The sequence below is a fragment of the Cebus imitator genome, unplaced genomic scaffold, assembly GCF_001604975.1.
Source record: "Cebus imitator isolate Cc_AM_T3 unplaced genomic scaffold, Cebus_imitator-1.0 Scaffold394, whole genome shotgun sequence".
NCBI lineage: Eukaryota > Metazoa > Chordata > Mammalia > Primates > Cebidae > Cebus > Cebus imitator.
Genome location: NW_016107709.1, coordinates 664,689 through 684,101, shown reverse-complemented (window position 1 = coordinate 684,101; position 19,413 = coordinate 664,689). Strand labels below are relative to the sequence as shown.

Sequence of the window (19,413 nt, the reverse complement as noted above, 5' to 3'; positions counted from 1 at the left end):
GGGATCATACATTATGTATTCCTTTTCATTTTATTTTTTATTTGAGACAGAGTCTCACTCTGTCACCCAGGCTGGAGTGCAGTGGCTCTATCTCAGCTCACTGCAACCTCTGCTTCCCAGGTTCCAGCAATTCTCCTGCCTCAGCCTCCTGATTAGCTGGGCTACAGACGCATGCCACTATGCCCAGCTAATTTTTTGTATTTTTAGTAGAGATGGGGTTTCATCATGTTAGCCAAGATAGTCTTGATCTCTTCATCTACCCACCTTGGCCTCCTGAAGTGCTGGGATTATAGGTGTCAGCCACTGTACTCCTTGTTATCTGACAATTTTACTTAGCATAATTATTTTGAGATTCATCCATATAACTGCAAGATTGGCTTATTGCTTTTCATTGCTGAGTAGCATTCCATTGTATGGGTATGCCACAATTTGTGTATTCATTCACCTGTCAATGGATATTTGGATCATTATAGTTTTTACCTATTAAGATAAAGCTGCTATGAACACTCATAGTCAAGTCTTTGTATAAATATATGCTTTTCTTTCTTTGAGGTAAGTATATAGAAGTAGAATGGGTGGATCACCTGGTAAGTATATGTTTAACTTTTCAGAAAACTTCTAATTTCCCAAAGAGTGGCCATAAAATTTTACACTCCCAGTAGCAGTGTATGAGAGTTCCAGTTGCTCCACATTCTGGTCAACACTTGGTATGATCAGTTTTTTAAAATTTTAGCTATTTCAATTAGTGCGTAGCTATCCCATTGTGGCTTTAACTTGCATTTCATCAATGACTAATGATGTTGAGTATCTTTTCATGTGCTTACATGCCAACTGCATATTTTCTTTGGTAAAGTATATGTTCAATACATTTACACACTTTTAAAATGGTTTTTTATTATTATTGAGCTTTGGGAGGTCTTTATATACTCTGATAAGTCTTTATCAAATATATGATTTGCAAATATTTCCTCTATTGTGTGGCATTTTTTTCATTCTATTAGTGGTATCTGTTGAAAAGCAGAAATTGTTGATTTTTATAAAATCCAGTGTATCTTTCTTTTTCCATTTATGGACTGTGCTTTATTTCTAAGTATTTTGTATTTTTGATTGGCTATTGTAATTGGTAGTTTTAAAAAAATTAATTCATGATTGTTGCTAGTATATAGAAATATACCTGATTTGTAAATAATTATCTTGTATCATGCAACCTTGATAATTCATTTATTAGTATCAGTAGCTTATTTCATAGATTCTATTGAATCTTCTATACAGAAGTCAAAGTTGCATGTTTTAAAAGAGTCTAATTCTTCTTTTCCAACCTAATTCTTCTTTTGTTTCTCTTTTTATTTGATTTAATGTGCTAACTAAAATGTTCAATGCAATGTTGAGTAGAAATGGTGAAAGTGGGTTTCCTTGTCTTATAAGTGCTTTTTGGAAAAACATTCCCCTACTCCCGCTACACTTTCTAGATTCTGGTAACCCTCATTCTCCTCTCTGCCTCCATCAGATCAACTTGCATTTATGAGACAAACTCCACTTACTCGTGATGTTTTTGGAAGTGTGATGTATTGTTGAAATCAATTTATTAAACTTTTGCTTAGAATGTTAGCACTGACATTCATAGGAACTGTTGTTTTCTTTTCTTGTAATGTTTTTGTATATTAGTATCAAGGCAATGCTGGCCTCATAAAATGAGTTGGAAAGTATTTCTTCCTCTTCATTTTTCTAGAAGAGTATGTATAAAATTGGTATTATTTTTTCTTAATTGTTTTGTAGAATTCACCAGTGAAGCCACCTGGGCATGAAGTTTCCTTTGTGAAAAGATTTTTAACCACATGTTCAATTTCTACAACAGATACAAGATTATTAGGCATTCTATTTCTTCTATGGTCAGTTTTGTTGGCTTTGTATCTCTCATAGAATACGTTCATTATGTTAAGTCATCAAATTTATTTGCATAAAGTTGTTCGCAGTATATCCATAGTATTTCTTTAAATATACAGTGTTTTAATTGCTCTCATTACTGTTTTTGGTACTTGTGTTTTCCCTCTTTTATTCCTGATCAGTTGGACTAGCTGTTTTCATTGATCTTCACAAAGAGCCAGCTCTTGATTTCACTAATTTTCTCTATTGGTTTTATGTTTTCTATTTCATTATTTGCCACTCTGCTCTGTATTATTTCTTCTCTTCTTACCTCATGTTTTATTTGTCCTTTTTTCCTCTCTTATTTCTTAAGGTAGAAGCTGAGGTCACTGGTTGAAGATCTTTCTTCTTTCCTGACACAGGAATTTAATGCTATAAAATTCTCTCTAAAAACTGCTTTAGTGGTAGCACAAAAACTCTGATACATAATGTTTTACATTTTCCTTTTGATTTTTTTAAACCCCTTTCCCTTTAATCTTTTCAATGCTTCTTTCTCTGGCCTCAGTTAGCTTCTTCATTTGCATGTGTCAATCAGCACTATGCTGAATACTTGAGAGGAATCCTCTGCAGATGTTCATTATTCTTTCTGTACAATACTCTTCTTCTTGCTACTCTGTCTTGTGAACTCTGCACTCCTTGATTTCTCTTGAGCTATGTCTCCTCAACTTAGGTAGCTGTACTCTGCCTGGGTGCCTTCTCCCTGACCTTCATTGTCTTATGTCCACTGTCTTAACTCTTGTTTAATATATTTTTTTCAGTGTGTTGGTTGTCTGACTGAGAGACTAGATCTGTTTCCCCATTACTCCATTTTAATCAGAAGTTGCTTATTGTTTTACAACTCAGCATTGGATGTTAAAATCACTATATTGTTATTATGTGCATTCAAAAGTGAAATTGTGTAGAAGACAAAAGAATATATTAGTGTATTCCATGTACTAAGGGTAAATAAGTTTTGTGTTGTTAAGTTTTTTTCTTTTTAATTTTGCATATGCTTTTGTGTGTGTGTTCAATGGGTTGTGATATAAAAGGCATTTCTTCTTGTGGATCATGGTCAAAAGAGTTTGAGAAACGTTGCTGTAGGTACATCATGATTCAGTACAGGTAGGAGCCTATAACACTTAGTTTCTATCCCTGTATTGAAGATATATGGAAAAAAAATCACCATCTGAAAAATGTTCATCATCTCTTGCAAAATCGTGATTTGAGAATCCTTGAAGTGATCTCTGGGACCTACAGGCTGTAGGTCTTAAAACTGAGGTAGACCCACAATTCCATCAGTTGAGAGATAGCTACTGATTGCCAATGTGTTCTAGACACTGTGCATGGAACTGTTGTTACCAGCATGAATGAGTGTGAGGCCCTCCCTGGCCCAGTGCTGAACCATATCTGGCTACTAAATGAGACAGAAAGTAAGGCAAGGTTTTAAGCAATGCTATGAGCACTTGGAGCACAAGAAAGAATTGAAATTGTGAAAGTGAGAAGGAGTGTGTCCGGGAGAGTTACTCAGGTTCTTGCAGAATTACAGGTTGAGAAAGTGAGATCTCAACTTTATTTTATTTATTCACTAAACATGCACATATATTTTAATGCCTACTGTGTCCTTGAGAGATATCAATGAACAAAATAGATAAAAATCTCTGCCTTCATGGAGTGTACATTCTACTGAGAGACATGTAAAATATATATATAATAAGTAAATTATCTGTTCAAAGGACAAGCTGTTATGTTAAAAATAGTAGAGCAGAAGTAGAGTGATTAGAAGTAGAACCAAAAATCCTGATTTTAAGTGGGAGGTGATCAGTGGAATATATTTAGAATCCAACTCTAATAGTAGCATATATCTACTCTAATAGGAATTCTACAAAAATTGCAACATAATTAGAATCTCCCGGTATACAAACCACCCTAAGGCTGCCTATTTGCCATACCGCATGAAACCACTAGGGCTCAAATGGGCCATTTCTTAGAAAAATGAGATGAGAGTACAGGAGCGTGAGAGAGATGTGGGTGGTTATCACACACTCCTTTCCCCGTGTTCCTCAGGGGCTTCTCCACTTAAAGGGCACTGGCAAGACAGGTGGAGTTTTACGTGGGTCCGAGAGCAGGTCATGTTTGCCCTTGGCTTCCCGTCCTTGGCACATCCTCACGTAGCAGAGAATAGAGGCCCTGCTGGGGAATAAACTTCAGCCTGGCCGTTCAGCATTCAATGCGTGTTACAGCTGAGTGACAGTGGTGAGACAGACCTGCTGGCCTTGCCCTCCGGACGGTCCTGCAGCAAGATTTTTGGGTGCTGCCCAAGAATTCCCGCTGTTACACTCAGCGACCAGGATCCGTACAAAAAAAGCCCCACTAGATATTTTACGTTCCCCCGTAATGTTTAAGGCTTGGCCTAGATCCGAGGAATCACTCTAACGTTCTGTTTCTGGGTCCTTCCCATCCCCAGCCTCTGCAGGTAGATCAGTGACTATCACTACATTTTGAACGAGACTCGAACCCGTTGCTTTCTCTCGAGCGGAGGATCGCCCGCCTTTTTCCCCTGACAGGAACTCGGCTAGGCCAGGACAACCGCGCACCGGCCGCGCAGCGATGCGCAGGCGTCGAGCGCCGCTGGTTGCGCATCTGGCGCCAGAGCGCGCCCCCAGCGCTGTGCCCGCTGCCACAGTGTCCGTGGGCTGGTGCTCCGGAGCGTGCCGGGCGCTCTCTCCCCGCGCGGGGGCACCAGAGCCCTCAGAAGTGTCAGGCACTGCGGTGCATTTTCCCAGTTCTCTTTTAAATGACTGCGGAAAAACAGACTCCGAGCCGCAAAAGGGAAGACGGATTCTCAGACAAGGCTTGTGAATGCCCCGCAGCCATCATTTAACTGCGCCCGCAGAACAGTTACGGTTTGTCACCCGACCCTCCAGGACCGCCTAATTTGTCCCTAGTGAGACCCCGAGGCTCTGCCCGCACCTGGCTTCTTCGTAGCTGGAGGCATATCGTGCTCCGGGCAGCGGGGGCGCAGGGCACGCGTTCGCGCACACCCGCACACACATGAACACGCGCAAGGTACGACAGGGGAGCAAGGGCTTGGGACGCCCTGCGTGGGGGTGGGCATCGCGGGGAGTGAAGCTAGGATCTGGGAATGGCTGCATCCCCTCAGGTTAAAGGATGAGAGAAAATGACGCGGCGACACTCATCGGACAGGCCAGGGTGGCCACCGAGCATTTAGAATACGCATCAGGCGCGCTCCCTTCCCCTCACATGTCTCTATTTCCCGGGCGTGTGACCACAGAAAACGGCAGGAAAAAGACCCACTTAGAGAGCTAGAATTGTGTTTCGAGACTCCCTTCCCTCGGCAAAAGCACCAACAGGAAGCCCCTCCAAAACCACCGCTCCCCAAATAGGTGGCCCGGAATGGGGGCGGTGATCCTTGGTTACCAATGCAGAACACGTTTTGGTGTTTACAACATTTATTTATTTTTAGGATAGCTCGCCCTCCCTTTTAGGCAGGGTGGGGAAGGAGAACGCGGGGAGGGAGAGGGGAGGGAGGATTCCTATAATGAGAATCAGCGCATTTTTCAGAGCTGAACCAAGCCAGGTTTCCATTTCAAAAAGGGAGACAGCCTCTACCGCGATTGTAGAAGAGACTGTGGTGTGAATTAGGGACCGGGAGGCGTCGAGTGGAGGAATGGTTCATCTTAGAGGTACCTGGATGTAAATGCACACACACACACACACACACGCACACACACACACAGGCACGCGCGCGCTTGTCTACACGGCCAGGATGTGTGCGTGTATGCGCGCGTGTGTGAACTCCCACATGCTGCTGCTGTCTGCTTCTGGCCAGTGGCACCGATGCCTCCCTCCTCCCTTCTCGCCCCCAGATTCCCCTCCCCTCCCTGGTGCTTTTGTCTGGAGGGTGTTATGGGTTTGTGTGTGTATGAGCGTGTGTGTGTTTTTGGATTTCAGACTAATTTTCTGGAGTTTCTGCCCCTGCTCTGCGTCAGCCCTCACGTCACTTCGCCAGCAGTAGCAGAGGCGGCGGCGGCGGCTCCCGGAATTGGGTTGGAGCAGGAGCCTCGCTCGCTGCTTCGCTCGCGCTCTACGCGCTCAGTCCCCGGCGGCAGCAGGAGCCTGGAGCCAGGCGCCGCCGGCGGGCGTGAGGCGCCGGAGTCTGGGTGAGCAGCGCGGATAGTGCCCTCGGTCGCCTCGGCCCTCACTGTCTCCCCCTGAGGCGGCCTCAGCTGCTCCCCAGGTGGGACGTGCCGCGACACCTGCCTGCGCCCCCGGCACCCAGCGGCTGTGGCGGATTCTGCAGCATCATTCGGGGTCCCAGTCGCGGAGCCAAAGCCGCCGGCAGTCTCTGCATCCCCCCTTAAAGGGTCCTGCGCCCGGCCTGTACCATGGAATCCTGTCTCGGGGACCCTTTCCCTACTTCCCCTCCCTTGGCCTCAGGCTCGAAGAGAGAGTGGGCACACTGGTGGCTCCACCGGCGTCAGTGCCATCGCGGGGCAAGTTGATTCCTGGGCCGCAGCTGGGCACTCATCCATCCACAGTCTCCTGGCTGGGGTCGGGGTGGGGATGACGCGAGCGCAGAGGGAGAATGCCCCAATTGGTGGTGTTGGGGGTCCTACGCCCAGTCTTACGCGTGTCTGTTTGTCCTCAGCCTCGAGGTGCATACCGGACCCCCATTCGCTTCTAACAAGAAGCCTGCGCCCCTGAGAGTCCCGGGAGCGCCGCCGGTCGGTGCCCGGCGCGCCGGGCCATGCAGCGACGGCCGCGGCGGAGCTCCGAGCGGCGGTAGCGCCCCGCTGTAAAGCGGTTCGCGATGCCCCGGCCACAGTGAACTGCCACCCGCCCGAAAACGCTCCGCTCCGGACCAGCTCAGCCTCGGATACGCTGGACTCCGCGCGCCCGCAAGAAACACCGAGGAGTCGAGGGAGCGGCAAGCGCGGGGAAGGCCTCCCCGCACGATCGGGGAAACCCACCGGTGCAGCTGGGGGACACACACTTGGGCTGGCACAGGCAGCTAGGGATGTCGTCCTGGATAAGGTGGCATGGACCCGCCATGGCGCGGCTCTGGGGTTTCTGCTGGCTGGTTGTGGGCTTCTGGAGGGCCGCTCTCGCCTGTCCGACGTCCTGCAAATGCAGTGCCTCTCGGATCTGGTGCAGCGACCCTTCTCCTGGCATCGTGGCATTTCCGAGGTTGGAGCCTAACAGTGCAGACTCTGAGAATATCACCGAAATGTGAGTTCCTGGAGCTTTTCCTCCTTTCTCTCCTTGCCCCTGGGGCCCGGGTTGGCCAGGTGGTAGGTCCTGGAAGTGAGTGCTGTCCCAAGAGTGTGGAGAAGTCAGAGACAAGAGATGCAGGGAAGGGCCATCTGTCAGTTACCTGTCTGTTTCACTGGCTTGGGACTGCTAGTGTAGGGAGAAGTGTGACACTTTAGAATAAGTTTTAAATATATATGTATATACATATGCCAATTATTTATATATATATTCCTCGTGGGAAGGAACTCACTATGTTTTTTATATTTCAAAGCTCTGCTGGGTGTGCTTTAGGCTTTCCATATGCACTAACTTAGTTGTGGGCATTTTTGTTTCAAGAAGTGCTGTGTCTACGTTGTTAGAAGTTCCATTAACACTTACTAGAAGAGGTTAAAATAATTAACTTTCCTGAATTTGTTGAAAGAAGTGACAGTCTCTCCTTAACATCTTTTTCTGAGGTTTGAGTTAACCAATTTCCCTTTTCATTTTATATATCAGATTTTGCTTAGGAGATGGCATCCAGAGATGGCCTTGAAAATGATCTGTAAGAGGAGAAGTTCTGAGTGTTGAAATGCACTCGCTCAAAAGAAAAAAATGTGATTGTTGGAAGTCTAAAAGCCTGGGCTGATTTAATTTGGACTTGACTTCCCAGAGATATGATTTTGAGACCACTTGGATTATAACTCTTAATTGTCCATTGAATAATTTCTCTGGACTAGGCTGGAGATAAAGCTGTGGGTAGAACTCTGATGAATGCTGGCTTTAGCATTGGACCCCTGTGTCCCTGGAAATGTTTGAGCTTGTCGTGGCTTGATGAAGAAACAGAACTGTGTATTTCTATTCTCCTTTTCTGATGCCTTGTGACAAATACATTACCAAGCAAGAACTTGCCAGTCCTTTCTCCAGCATTCCTGTGTCACCCCTACTGGATTATTATTGTTATTATTTTTTCCTTAGTGATTCTGTCATTCCATACATCTCATTAACATGAGATTTTATTCATACCCATGGATGATTGCAAGGCAAAGTTTCTCCCAGTTTTCCTTACTGTGTTTGACACTGAGATAGGCAGCTCTACAGTGGGGCTTGGGCTGTGGCCTTCCGGTTGTCAAGTGCGCATGCATTTTTCCTTCCACAGAAAACATACAACCATGTTTCTGCCAACGTAGTTGACCAAGATAACCTGTGTTTTAATGTAAGTAAGAGACCTTCCTAGTCTCTGTTGCCTGTTCTCCTGCTGATGCTTATGGTGTAAGGCTCAGGCAGAAGGAAATGACAGCAGAGCAGAGGGGAACGTGCAGGCCTAGCAGAGCCGGGAGCAGCCAACTGTTGGGCTGAGTCCAGGGTGCTAGGATCTCAATCTTTCTGGCAAGGAGAGCAGGAGCCAGGACTGGAGAGCAAGCACTGTTGTTAAGGCCCCAGCTGCGGTGGCCTTGGGCTAGCCTGGTTGAGGCTTACCAGGCTGGTCCCAAATCTGTGGCCTTTTGTCAGAATATGTTTCATGAGATGGGGTGTCAGTAGTTAGATGGAGGAGGCCATATGGAATTCAGAGTGCTTCTGACTGTTTTGAGATCGTGGGGTGTGCCTTATACAGTTAGATATTGTTAGTGTGTGTGGTGGTGGTTTTAAAATTCTGTTTTAGATGATAGATGTGTATAATGAAGAAAGAAATAAGACAGGGATGATCATTTTCACTTCGTTTTTCTCTTAGATAATTTTAAGGCCATGATCTAAGAAAAAGAAAATAAAACTATCTTTAAGTCTAAAAAATGATTATTTCAGACCTTCCTGATCTTAGCTGCCTGATGTATATGAAATCAATTGATTTTAGCAGAGCTTTCTTATATCTGTCCTCACAATTGTTGTTGCTTCTTTTATATCTGATGGCAGGTTCCTATTTTCAGCTTTTTTTGAAACAGATTTTTAAAATATTTACTAAGGCATTTGTCATAGTTATTAATTCAATTGTGGCACTTCTAATTTCTGCTGTGATTTTTTTCCCTTTTGATTTGAAAACCTCTTGGGATTGTGGGAGTGGAGAGGTATATAGGGCTAAGTGTTGAGAACAGGGAATTAGGTTAGTAATATTAGTCAGGCTGGGTAGATGTGAGCCCTGAGACAAAATATGTTTCTCTACCCTTCCTCAGCTTTGCGTGAGCCCAGCCACTTTGTGCCCCAGTGCCTTTATCTGTAACTAGTATCACAATACTTATTTGGAAAGTAGTCCATATAATTATTTTGAATTTTGCTTTTTTGACCTCAAAATGACATCAGTGGATGAGCTTGTTTCACTCTCATCCTTATATACACCATTTGTGTTCTTTTTCTTACATATTAATACTTGCTTGAACAGCTTTTAAATTCTTGGCCAGTGGATACCAGCTACAGTTGGAACCAAATTACACATATTTTAAAACTTTGTTATTAGACCCGGTGGTATTCCTAAAATAACCTGTTGTAAAGTTCTGGTTTAATGGTATGTAGCTGAAGTTATGTGCCTCTGTTTTTTTAAATGGAAATAATATAGTGAATAAACTGTGATTAACACCACACAACTTGTTATAACAACAGTTTATCATATCATGCAAAAATGGTGTATCTTTTAGCATTTCTTTCCCCCCTCCCCCCCTTTTTTTTTTTTTTTTTTACATATTAAACCATGATGCCTTTAGGGTTCTAGGATCACAAATGGCAAAACATTAAAAAATATGTACAGGTTAACTAAGAGAGGATTCTTTTTGTTTGTACATGCATACTTTAAGCTAATCTGACCTTTTGTCTTCAGAGTCATTGAACCTATTTTACTAAAAATCTTCCCATCACAGTACCTATTTTATGTTTTTTGCCCACTAATGTGACATAACTAGATCAGTATCTATCTATAGGTATGCATCACACCTGCTCAACGTCACACTGCTAAGTGGCAGCTCCTGTTATTTGGAAATGATTATTCCACAGCAGGGTTAAAATGAATTTAAACACAGTACCAATGTCACATGCAATGGAATTCAAGAGTGAAGACTGTTGTTGGAATTATGTAACTGACCATTTAAATCCCAGTTGTATTAAGTGCCAAAGCGCATTGCAAAGGACAAGTTCTGTTTCACCCAAGTGGTAAAAGGCACCATCAAAAGAAGTCATGCCTTTTTTTTTAGCTGTGGTATAAAAAGACATAACCTAAAATTTGCCATCGTACATTCAGTCATGTTTTATATATCCATGTTGTTGTGGAAGGGCATGCATTTTTTATGTTGCACATGCTTTATGAAGACCAGTAGGGACTCTTTTTGAATTTCTTCAGTGGTGTTCTCTGATTTGGGGGTCATATTTGGAGACAAGCCTCATATTTTCCCTCTTAGTACAACCTGAATAGAATTTGAAGCTTCCCCTATCAGAGACTCTATGTGCAATTTATTGTTGGCCTGGTTAAGCAGCTGTAATGTTGTGCCATTAATACATTGATTTTGGCCCTCTTACTTTAATAAGCTTTGCCATTGCAATTAATCATACTTAAAGAAAAAATCCTGGCATTCACCAAGATTCAGTGAAAGGCATCAACTTTTATTACTCCAATATTTACCTCTCAGCCCCTCCATGGGGGTTTTAGAACTTTGGATTGTGGCTTATATGCATTTAAGAGCCATGTATTTAAATTCAGAGTGTGGTTACATAAGCCACACTAGACTTGTTAATAAATAAGGCAGTCTAATTTACATCATTCATTATTTAATACAACTTGCAAGCTGGAGTTGAACACATGCTGTCTTTGTAGTGTAGGTATTTACAGGCGTCAGCTTGGCACAACTGTGTAGTCTTTTTACTTCCATACCTTCAGTCTTTGCAGTATGGACACTTTCGTTACCCTTGGTAAAACAGTTGAAAAGCCTCGTGACCCTTTTGACCCTACTTTCTTCCACCTCCCTTTCTATCACCCATTATTTACTACATAGCAAAATGGGTTTGATTTTTTTTCTTCTCCGAAAAGTGATATTTCCTTATGGGAATTCAGAGCTCTGGCGTTAAGAGAAGAGCCTGGATTGTATGTTATTAGAAGCAAGTAATGGGAAGTTGAAGCAATGTGGTCACAGCTCCCTAGCGTCGAGTTTAGGTCTGTTTAAGGTCTTTCACTGTTTCTATCCCATAAACCTCTGTTTGTGTCTGTTTCAATATTCTCTTATAAAGACATTTTCTAAGCTGAAAAGTTGGCTGAACAGCTGAGAGTCGAGGTCTCTTTCTCCCTAGAAACATTCTGTATGATGTCTTTGACTATATCTAGGTCGTAGGAGTATAAAACCTAGAGTTTTTGTTTAGTTGGGGAAGGGGAATTGAATTTCTTCATTTCTTTTCTCTTTTCCCCCATCCTTTTTTTTTTTTTTTTTGCCTTGAGTATCAAGCAAGCAAGTGCCTCCAGTTTTAACTCATTGCTTATGTTGCCTGTTAGGGAAAGAAACATTATGAAACCATTATTGAATACCACAAACTGGCCTTATCCCTCTGGCTAACTTTACCAGTTCTCTAGAGAGTTTCTTGTAGGTTCAAAAGCTATAGGGTAGAATGTGATGTGCAAGACCTGCCCCTTGGAACAATGCCAATTTTTAGTTGCTCTTGATGCCTGTAATCAATGATAGGATTTGGGGGAGAGATTATTGAGGCATGGCAAAGTTTTTACTTGCTTGATGTGTGTGTGTGTGAGAGAGAGAGAGAAAGAGAGAGGGAAGAGAAAAAGCCCTGAATCTTGGATTATTTATAGTTGATCAATCATTTTCATAATCTACTTGGTTGAGCTATTTTAAAAGAAATCCCACCCCCAGCCTCAAATGGCAAAGATCTGAGCTCCACTGTGGCCTGATAATTTTAGCTCACATTTGATTGCTGATCAATCTCCATTAAAAAAGCAAAGATCCCATATAACTGGGTGACTTCTCACCACTTACTTTGATCTCTGGGGTGTCCAAAGGACTGGGAAGTTATAAATATTGATCTGGGAGATGGATGAGTGAATGTGCCCAACGTTATAAAAATGTTTCAAAAAAAAAAAAAAAAAAAGCATATCATGGAGAGGTGGAGTCAGGAGACCTGGAAGTGCATCCCAATGTCACCACTACCCCGTTACCTGATCTTGAATCAGACTTTTAATGTCTCTGGGCCTCAGCTTGTCACATGTAAAACGAGGGCTGTGGATTTGATGCTCGGACAAGTTTCTCCAGGCTCTGAAGTTCCCTAAAGACTCAGTCATGGAAATAATGCAGTGTATACATCAGCTGTGAAGGAAGGGGATGATGCAAGGTGCTCAGGGTCTGGCAGTGTGTGAATCTGAAGACCTTTGGTGTCAGAGTGTTATGTGGGAATGTTTTCTATGTCTGCTCTGAACTCCCTCAAATTATGTCTTTTTAAATGTGAGCTGCTAACAAGGCTGGTGGCATGTCATTACTGGTCTAATGAGTACAAAGTCACAGGGTCAGTGTTAGATGGGTCACTTAGAATCAGAACCTCAGAAAGAGAAAGGGCCTTAGAAACGACCTGCTTCAACCTCTTCTTTGAAAAAGTCAAGGGCAGTAAAGAAAGTTGCCCAAGGCCGACTCATTAACAGCATTGTGGGAACTAGAAGCTCTTTCTCCTAGCATCCAAATGAATGCTGGGGGCCTTTGCTTTATGGTGCCTCCACTCTGTTCTGTGTTCTCAAACTGACTGCCTAATTCTGGCTCACCATTTTATTAGGTTGGTGCAAAAGTAATTGTGGTGTTTGCCATTACTTTTGCACCAACCTAATAGAATCACCATAAATGGGGAGACAAGTTTAACATGACAGTCTGTGCAAACTCATCTCTGTGAGAGATCAAGTTATTAAAAAGTGCATGACCTACTGATCTGAAAGCAATCATCTTATCTTCATATAGGAAGAAATACATTTTCTGTTTAACTTTGTGTGTGTGTGTGTGTGTGTTTTAAATTTCAAGTGTTCCTCTTCTTTAGACAATTCATACATAAAAATTGAGCTGCAAAGAAAAGCCTTCATGAGTTTGCAGCAGTGAGGTATGCTACCCTTGTGCCTGTTGGGCCATCTTTGCAGATTGGGGTTGGAGGAGGGGCAGAGCACACAGAGTGAAATGAAGGCTGTTGCCCCTGGAGTCTTTGCCACAGTCAGGGGTGCTTATGTAAGTGGAGAAACTCACAGCCCTTTGGATGAAGTATGCGTTAGCTCCCATGAAAGACCTGTGGCCAGAGAGTACTTACTCTTCCCCGACTTCTTTCTTCCCCCTGACTTCTGAATGCCTGAAGATTGATGACCAGTCTCAGTGGCTGAGCCAGTGAGCAAACTTCAGGATTATTGGCTCCCATCCAAAATGCATCCAGCTACCATTTTATGTTTTGTTCGTGTTCTGTTCTGAGACTTTTCCAGGAAGAGCACACTTCTGAGACATAGTTTTCATTGCATGAAGGGTTGCTCCCATGGGACCTGAAGGACCTTTACAGAGATCCACTTATTTAGGTTTACAACCACATTCTGATGAAGGTGGGAGGTTTTGGCAATCTCTGAGGGACTGTCAGGTTAATTAGTTTGCCTGGGCCCCTTGGTAAATCGGAGCATAATTAGGGATAAGATCCTATCTAATGTCTCATCGAAGGCTCTGTCTACTCCAAACTTGTTGCCCAAATTTCACCTCAAGAGCCCACGCAATTCTAGGAGAGGTCTAGAGATTTAAATTCATGTTCACAGGTTAAACTTTATGCAGTGGGAAGGGGGTGAACTGCGGCTTCATCTTCACCCTTCATCCTTTTCGCCTCATTCTGTTCGGCTCCCAGGCAGTCTGGTATATATTGTTAAGAGATAAATGATTTGGGTGCCTTTGGTAATACGGCATCTTCTTGTATAAAATAAAACTGTTAATAATCAAACACCATTTAGAGTTCCTTTTTATGTCAAACAAAGACATACTTAGCACCCCATCCTTTCCTGTGAGCGTCATGTCTCAAGAGTTGTCTACACACACACAGAGACACACACCATAATGTTGAATGTGCGTACCGTGTTTTTATCAATACATAAATCTATGTGTAAAACTCTGCTATGTGTGATTTGTTCAACTTAATTATCTTGGGTTGTAAAATTTTCCAAATAATTGAGAAGGTACTTCCCTAAACCACCATTTTAATTTTGTTTTTATCATTCTGGATTTCTCTTGACCAGGATCTGGCTGGGCTGTCTTCTTTGAGTGAAGTACTCGAGCATCAGTGCCTTGACCCTGTTACCCAGCCTGGCCACTCAGAGACCCCTCGTGCCTGTCTTCTGATTCTTTGATCTGTTCTCAACGTAAATGAACAATGTAGATGAAACTGAAAGGTGCTGGAATTTTGGTTTCAACCTCTACGATATAGTGCAATTTAAAAATAGGATCTTCTCAATGCTAATATTTGTAACAGGAGTTGTTTCTATTTCATGTGCCCCAGAATCACTTGCTGTGAGGTAGCAGGGGGGCCTATGCCTAAATTGTCTGACTCTTGCTCACTGTGGGGTGAGTGACCTCTCTTCTCTGAGTTTGCCTTATTCCTCTGTGTGATGCATGTGCAGGGGTGAAGCATGCTGGGCAAGAGAGTTTGACATCATAGCCCTTAGATTCCCTGGTAAGGTGTGCCAAAAAACACAAAACTACAGCGAAAATAAAACAAAACAAAACAAAACAAAACAAGTGTCTCTCTCCGAAAAACAAAACAAAACCTCAAACCAGAACGCTCTTTTTAGTTTGCTCCCAATTTTACCTCAAAACCCTGCTGCTACCACCTCAAACTCAAAGAATATTATAGATGATGTTGCTCCTTAGATATTTCTTGTGTGTGTCTGGTGCTATGATCTGAATGTTTGTATTCTCCCAAAGTTCATGTGTTGAAACTCAGTCGCCAGGGTAGTGGTGCTGAGAGGTGGGGCCTTTGGGAGTTGATGAGGACATAAAGGCAAAGTGGGATTAGTGCCTTTATAAAAGAGGCTCCAGAGAGCTTGTTTGTCTTTTCTGCCATGTAGGACACACATAGAAGGTGCCATTTGTGAGGAATGGGCCCTCACCAGCTATCAAGTCTGCCAGAGTCTTGATCTTAGACTTCCTAGCCTCCAAAACTATGAGCAATACATTTCTGTTGTCATAAATTACCCAGTCTAAGACATTTTATTATAGCAGCCCAAATGGACTAAGGTACATGGGTTTGGCCTTTTCTCTTTGCAACCCTTCAGCCTCCATCTGTTTGGGGTGGTGTTTCTTATCCTCTTCTCTTCTGTCCTCAAATCACAGACATACATGTGCAAGCAATCATTTGGCTGTAAAGCCCCTTTAATGGATTGTGACGAAATTGTGGCTTGTGTACTTTTTTCTGGTGGATAACCTGTGGGCAGACCACCATTGTTTCAACTGAACCTGGCTTGGTAAGGTTAATGCAGTCAGACAGGCGAGAAAGTATAGAAACCTGGCATAACTGAAAGGAGTCCTGCTCAGGGAGATAGGATTTAGGATACCCACTCTTTGATAGTATTGGGGTCTGAGATCTTGGTTGAGCCACTTGACCTCACCAACCTGAATGATTTCATCTTAAACCTGGAGGTTGGGACTCCCATGCCTGCTACTCCTTGAAAGACTCTGTGGTTCTGAATCAGTCAGCCGTGGGCACTAGTGTTTCCTTTTCTGTTCTAGAATTCACCCTTGCCTCTACTCCATGGGCAAACCAGAGTCTGCTCCCGTTCTTCTGGTGGCTAAGCAGCAGAAACCTGACCTGTAGGTTTTCTTTAAATCCAGCTCTGCTGTTGAGGCCAGATGAGTTTGCAGGTCACCAGTTTCCTGCCATCCTGGGTGGCAGCCTTTCCGTGTTTTCCCACTAATAGAAACAAATTTTTTTTTTTTTTTTCCCTGGGTATAATGTTCAAGACTTTTTCAGCCCATTCCTGGCCCACTTCTGTGGATGAGGCTTTGGCAAGTTTTCTAACTGACCTCTTTGATTAGTCTCTGTTTTCTGTGACCCCAAGAGCAGAAGCTTTCATGGACATTAAATCTTATTTTTCTGCTCATCAAGTTTCCTTTTCATCTTGGTGGAATAGTTGATCACATTCCTGATTGTCATGTGGGTGGGCTGCCATCTAACTCAAGCTTCATGGAAATATGAGTTCAGAGTCACTAGTGTTATTGAGGGCATGGGGATGTCTAACACATAGTGTACTCTGCAGAAGCAGAAGCCCCTGAGCAGCTTATATCTAGCAAGAGACAGATGCATACACATGTAAACACTCCCAGTGTTGGGAGGCATTGATGTAGATGGGATGTGAGTAATTCCCAATCCTTACCTCCTATGGTGGCAGTAATCCAACTGAGCTTCATTATTTTCTCTCTGTCAAAATTGTTGTATATTCCTGAGGACACCTCCACTCATACTGCATTAAAGTAAGCTGTAACTTGCATCTGCAGTCAGTTACAATGGAAGGGCTGGAGCACCTTTCAGCTGAAGCTAATCACTCAACCTCTTGGCCCATAGTCTTAAGCTGTTCTCTATCAACAACTTTCCCTTTCTCACATACCTGTATTTTCTGCTTCTTTCTATTGTTCCACATTTTAAGATCAGAACTGAAGCAGATTCATGATCCTCCCATCTTAGAAAAGTTTTCCTTTAGCATGATTCTCTCCCTCTCCTTCTGCTCCTGACTAAAGTTCCTCTCCCTTCAAAGCCAGATCTTGAAAGAGTGATCTGTATTCATTGTGTCTATTTTCCTAACTCCTATACCCAGTCCCACTCCACTGTTTTTCAAACTCACTCCCCCACAGTCCCCAGAAACCTTCATGGGCCGTATTTCTCCGTCCTTATCTTACTTGACTTCTTAGCAGAACTTGGCTTCATTTCTCACTCCCTACTCTTGAAATACCCTTTTCCTTTGGCCTTGGTGCCACCACACTTTTCTTGTTTTCCCTCTATCTCTCTGCATGCTACTTGCTTCCTTTACTTGTGGGTTCCCTTTTCTCAGCTCTGAAAAGCAGACCTTAAAAGTTGGTGTCCCTTGGGATTCTGTCCTATGGCTGCTTCTCCTCCTGGGCTATCTCTGGGCTACATCACCCTCATCCATGACTTATGTTACCTTCTTTGTGCTAATCATGGCCCCATCTGTTTCCCCATCAATTATCAGTGAAGACCTTTGGACTCATATACTCAACACGCCCCTCAGATACAGGAGAGTGAGTCACACTTTTATCATTTCTAAATAAATTTTTTGTTGTTGCTCCAAACCCATTGCCAATGCTCCCTATTGTAATGGATGGCACCATTGTCCACTCAGTAACACAAGCCACAAATCTTGACTCCTTCATCTCTTTAACCCCTATATTAATTCATATATGACGTGTCGTCAACTAATTTTCCTAAGTATTTCTTAAGTCTAATTTTTAAAATCTCCACTGACACTTTTCAATCATTCTTTTAACAAATATTGATTGGGGTCTTCTCTATGTTGGGCACTAGCTGAGTACAGGAAATATGGTGAGAAAAACTGCCCTGGTCTCTTCTTACCAGGATTGCAGTGTGCAGGGATGCAGGGGGTGGGGGAGGGAGGGTACAAATATCCAATAAGTACTCACATAAAAACAATATAATTCATGCCAAGATCATCTTTTGCCTAAAATGCAGCAATAACTTCCTATTTCACATCCTCACCTCCGGTCTTGTCTTCTCTCTACCCATAGGCCACACTGTAGCTGGTCTTTCTGAAATGCTGATCTTATCATGCCACTGCTTATAATTACCCTCTGGCTCCCCATGCCTCTTAAAATAATGCCTAAAGTTGTTTATTTTTGTTTTAGTTTTCAGAAAATAGAACAAGATTGTCACTCTATTTCTATAAAAAGAGGCACGTAACTATTACATGGATCAGAATGCACACATCAGCATAACAGTCTTTTTCTACACCAGCAGCTCTATAAAAAAGAACAAATTATAACTGGAAGCTTGCTTGGTGATCTTGGAATTAAAGCAAGGGTATTTAATTCTGCATTTAAAATGTTAGATGGCACTAAGCTAAGCTTGCCTGAGGCATCCATCTCCATAATGGGAGAGGCTTCACAAAGGGAACGTAGAACTTGAAGTACTTTGGCCCAGACTGTGTCCCCTGGATGGACACTCTTTTCCTCTCCTTCATTCACTGCCCAGCACCAATGCTGATTAATGCATTCTTTCTTTGGAAAGGTTAGTGCCTTTAACGAAGGCTTCTCATGCCTGGGAGCCTTTCAAATTCTTTAAAGTGATTTTGCACATCTTGTCTCTGAAATGCATTAACTTTATTGTATGGAATTTAGTTAGTAATTATACTTAAAGTAGTATTTGAAAGTGATCAGAAGTGCAGACAGCACGAAGGAGTGTACCACAAATAGTGTCCCTCTCACCGTGTCCTCCTACCCTCTCTAAAATCCCTCAGCTCCCCTCTCCAATACATCCACTGGTTTTATTATGTGTCTGTCTCCTTTTAGAAATTTTCTTCTTATATATATAGTACATACACAGGTCTTTTTTGTTTGTACACAAATGAGGGCATGCTATACCCACTCTTCTACATCTTGGTGGTTTTTCACTTAACCATGTATCTTAAAAATGTTTTTAGATAAACATATGTAACCAACCTTATTTCTTCCCAGCTGCACAGAAATCCACTGGATGAATAGACTCTATTTAACCAACTTTTTATTGGACAACCGCAGTTTGTGTATACCTTCTATTTGTGTCCTCACATGGCAGAAGGGACAAACAAGCTCTCTCTGGCAGAAGGCCCCACCTCCCAACATCACAAGCATAATTTTATCTACAGGAAATGTTCCTAAAATTGGAATTGCAGGAAAATTGCAAGATATTTGTGATTTGTGTGTGTGTGTGTGTGTGTGTGTGTTTATTTTGCTTTAAGTTATGGGATCCATGTGCAGAAAGTGCAGGTTTGTTACATAGGTATACATGTGCCATGGTGGTTTGCTGCACCTATCAACCTCTCATGTAGGTTTTAAGCTCCACGTGCATTGGCTATTTGTCTCAATGCTCTCTCTCCCCTTGTCCTCTATCCCCTGACAGGCCCTGATATGTGATGTTCCCCTCCCTGTGTCCATGTGTTCTCATTGTTCGACTTCCACTTATGAATGAGAATATGTGGGGTTTGATTTTCTGTTCCTGTGTTAGTTTGCTGAGGACGATGGCTTCCAGCTTCATCCATGTCCCTGAAAAGGACATTATCTCATT

The 19,413-nt window shown here is 42.9% G+C and overlaps 1 protein-coding gene across 12 annotated transcripts in view; it reads left to right on the top strand.

Moving 5' to 3' along the window:
• Positions 1-4,555: 4,555 nt before the first annotated feature.
• The window catches only part of NTRK2 (neurotrophic receptor tyrosine kinase 2), a 349,352-nt gene continuing 334,494 nt past the window's right edge, over positions 4,556-19,413 (top strand). For 5 of the 12 annotated variants that reach the window (XM_017508532.2, XM_017508527.2, XM_017508534.2 and 2 more), the window contains exons 1-4: positions 4,556-4,968; positions 5,485-5,606; positions 5,875-6,083; positions 6,572-7,152. In XM_017508532.2, coding sequence (XP_017364021.1) covers positions 6,941-7,152 — 212 coding nt within the window. In that variant the 5' untranslated portion in view covers positions 4,556-4,968; positions 5,485-5,606; positions 5,875-6,083; positions 6,572-6,940. Of the gene's footprint in view, positions 4,969-5,484; positions 5,607-5,874; positions 6,084-6,232; positions 6,417-6,571; positions 7,153-8,214; positions 8,369-19,413 lie in introns of those variants that run through there. The other 7 variants (XM_037731361.1, XM_037731365.1, XM_037731362.1 and 4 more) reach the window with 7 other exon arrangements.